Here is a 3,598-nt window from a genome sequence, read left to right on the forward strand (position 1 = left end):
CCGATGCTCCAGGGTCGGGCTGACATGGTGGGTGCGCCCGGAGTATCGGCTTTGTTCGCCGCTCAGGTGTGTCGGTGATGCTCGGTAGTCAGGGTAAACAACCACAACCGCTGAACTACGTACACAGAACGGATCAGGAAGCACAGGGGCTTGTGCATTTATTTTGTCATGCCCGGGCTAAGCTACAGGCCCTTACTCTCCAAGCAGAGGTTGTGGGGAATGATCGTTACCTTTTTATATATGGCCGTTTTTTTTTGTCATGATCCCCGTCAGTGGCTGCGGACCTTACCTGGCTAATGGATACTGCCTGGCCAATTTGATACTGTCTTTTTGCCACCGAGAGGGAGCTGCTTGGAGATTAACAGGCCCTCAGGCCTTGACGTATACGAGTCAACTACGTCTTGCGGTCGTCGTGCGATCGTAATAATCTCCAAGCAGATCCCTATCGGTGGCAAAAAAGTCAGTATCAAATTGGCCAGGCAGTATCCATTAGCCAGAGAAGCTCCGCGGCCACCGACGGGTGGGGATCAGGACAAAAAAACGGCCATATATAAAAAGGTAACGATCATTCCCCACAACCTCTGCTTGGAGAGTACGATCGTAATACAATCCCTATAGAAAAGAGGGCATTCTTGGGATAGTTGTGCATGCGTCCAGCAATATGAACAACGAATATGTAGGTATTGTAATCTAAATAGGATAAAGGATGAGGAACACTTTATTATAATTATATATTATTTAAGGGTTAATGTCCTGCCCCGAGGTGAATATGGTGTGATAAAGCCTTGTCAGTTGCTATAACCACCGAATAAAGGGTACAGAATCAAGCTGCAAGATTCTGTATGAACAACTATGAAAGAGGTGCTAGTGTCACGGAAATGAAAAGAAACCTACAGTGGACCTCACTGGAAGACAGAAGAAAGATGTCCAGACTATGCATGATGTACAAAATGACTAATAAACTGGTGGATGTCCCAACTACTAAGTACCTAATACCCAGCCCAGAAGAGAACAAGAAATAGCCATGCATTCAAGTACCAGAGTTATCAACCAAGGATTGAGGTGTTCAAGAATTCATTCTTTCCTAGAACTATCGCAGAGTGGAACTCACCGTCACCAAGTACAGTAGGGGCATTGTCAATAGATAGCTTTAAACAATGTCTAGAGCTAGAAGTTCAAGGGTTAGGTGTAACAAGTCGATCGGTGTAACATAGCCAGCTGCCGCCGCGCCGCGTGCCTGCGAAGCTGGTGTGTTACGCCGAAAGGCGGTTATACCGGCTATATAGATACAGATACAGATTTTGGAGCAAGTTTGGTCTTCAAAAATTAGCCCTTGCATTTCAATCACAAACATCCAACGATATAGCCTCTTCCATCTATGCTACTGTAACAATGTTTATATCATACCCGGGCCGCGATAACGTTCGATAACGGGTTCCGGACCGGGCCGTACTTCACGGTACGGCCCGGTCTGGAACCCGTTATCGAACGCTTCTATGGCTTCCATAAAACGATTCGAACGCGTTTCGCCCTACCCGCGTGTGCCCCTTTCGAAAGTTCGAATACAGAATCCGGACGTTCGAACATTGATGTTGTTGCATGTTAGGGTTTAGTGGCGCCATCTTTTGGCTCATCTTGCATTGAAAGGCGTGTTTTCTTGGGTGGGTATGACATAAATAAAATACAACACGGTGTATTCCGCATCGCCCTCAGTCCCGGCCCTCCCGCGAGTCGGATCGCCTCCAGCCTGCGGCCGTCGGGCGATCCGACCCGCGGTCGGGCCGATACCTCGGGCGATACGGAATACCCCGTGTTGTATTCTATATGTATTGTTAGTATTAGTAAGCATTGTATTATCGCCGGTTCTATCCCCTCCCTTGGGCGGAGCCGCGGTCACCTGTTCGAACACGTGCCAGCGCACGTGCCAGCGTCGTGTTCGAACAGGTGATATATACCGATACCGTTCGAGGGAAGGGGCTCTAGAACCGGCCGGTAAGAGATTGAATAAACCAGCTGAGTTTAAGCGTTCATCTTGTGTGGTCGCGTATCTTTACACTACCCACAATGCTCTAGTCTAACGTCACGTTCTGAGAAAAGCTTCCCTAGGTGAGAAACACAACCCAGTAGCAAAACAGACAAGAACTTGGCGTGAAGATTTATATTGGATAAAACATTATCTCATATCTCTCTTTTCACATATACATATAACGTTAGACATATACACGTATATACACTTAATCGCATTTTTTTTTTACAATTCACATGTATGTACACATATAGACATATAAAATCGTCAGTCGTGACGTATTTGAACAGAGGACTTTTAATGCTACGTAGCTTGCAGCAAAGTCCAATTAAAGTACGTAGAGTATAAAACTGTTCAGGAACGTTCGCATAAGTAAAATTTTTGTCAGCTATACATACAGCAACTGCTTACGTTTCCTTTCAAAGCCAATATAAGGAATTTTTTGTGCCGTTATCAACGTATACATAGATCGATTGTTTGACAGCATGTACCATATTGTTAGTAACACAGCTGTACAATTCTAAACGCTGCCATTGTGTATATATGGATATATGGATGCCTGGCAATTAGATAACATGTCACTCCACAGAAACGGCTAAAAGTGCGTCCCTTCGCTGCGCAGTTGCAATTTTTCAAGTTTTTTTTTTCATTTTATATGAGCCCCAGGTAGAAAGAAATTAAAGCGATGCACTTGAAGCATTTCTTTCTACCTTTATTTTTTTTCTGTGTCAATGGAGCACGCGTGAAGCATGTGTGAGGCATGCGTGAAGTATGTGTGAAGAATGTGTGAAGCATGTTTGCCACAACTCATTTCATTCAAAACATAAAACGTGAGTTCATGTAATTTTTTGCCACGCCGAGAATCTTTATAAATCAACAAATCATTCACTTGTGTCGCTCTCTTCCCCCGAAAGCCTCGATCGGATCGAATCCTTGACCCTTGTGAAGCCCCCTTTGAGTTTGCCGACTAGTTTGGTGGGGGTTAGCCTGCCGCCAGATTTCTGAGAGGTACTTGGCTCTTCCTCTTTTGATTTCATGGTGGCGAGCGTAGGCACTGGCTTGTGCCCATAGCGCGCCAGGCCCTTTTTCTTTTCCTTCTCCCTCTGCATTTCAGGAGGAAGCGGCGGGCCATAGACCGGTTTTCCGTTCGGGGGGTCCGATTTGTGCTCGACTGTGTCTAGCTTCTTTGCGGCCTGCTGCTTCATCGCCATCTCTCTGGCCTCCCTGTCTATCTTCTGCTCCCTTTCTTTCCTTGACTGGAACATGCGAGCGAATTTTGAGGGTTTCTTCACGGTTGGCGAAGCTCCCTGTACCTTTTTCTCGTCTACGGGAGACTCTTCGTCGACCGTTTCCAGTTGCCCCGTTTCCAGTTGCTCCATACTGGTCTTTACCATAGCGTACGCCTTTTTCTCCATGGCCATCCAGTACTCGTCGTCATGCAGGTCCTCCTTTGAGATGGGCTTGTCCAAGTCTATCTCGTCTTCACTGTCTTCTGACGAGTCGAAGAAGTCCATCTCCAGTTTCTTCGGAACCAGTCCCGTGCCCGGCCTGCTCGCTCTGGACACGCCTGTT

The 3,598-nt window shown here is 46.6% G+C and overlaps 1 protein-coding gene across 1 annotated transcript in view; it reads right to left on the reverse strand.

Annotated features, from left to right (window-relative positions):
* Nucleotides 1-2,692: 2,692 nt before the first annotated feature.
* LOC109487662 overlaps nt 2,693-3,598 on the reverse strand; it is a 22,860-nt gene continuing 21,954 nt past the window's right edge. The window contains 1 exon segment of the mRNA XM_019791663.1: nt 2,693-3,593. Within this exon segment, the coding sequence (XP_019647222.1) occupies nt 2,908-3,593 (686 nt within the window). The 3' untranslated portion in view covers nt 2,693-2,907.

This window comes from Branchiostoma belcheri, unplaced genomic scaffold, assembly GCF_001625305.1.
Source record: "Branchiostoma belcheri isolate BF01 breed outbred unplaced genomic scaffold, Haploidv18h27 scaffold9, whole genome shotgun sequence".
In the NCBI taxonomy this organism is placed as follows: Eukaryota; Metazoa; Chordata; class Leptocardii; order Amphioxiformes; family Branchiostomatidae; genus Branchiostoma; species Branchiostoma belcheri.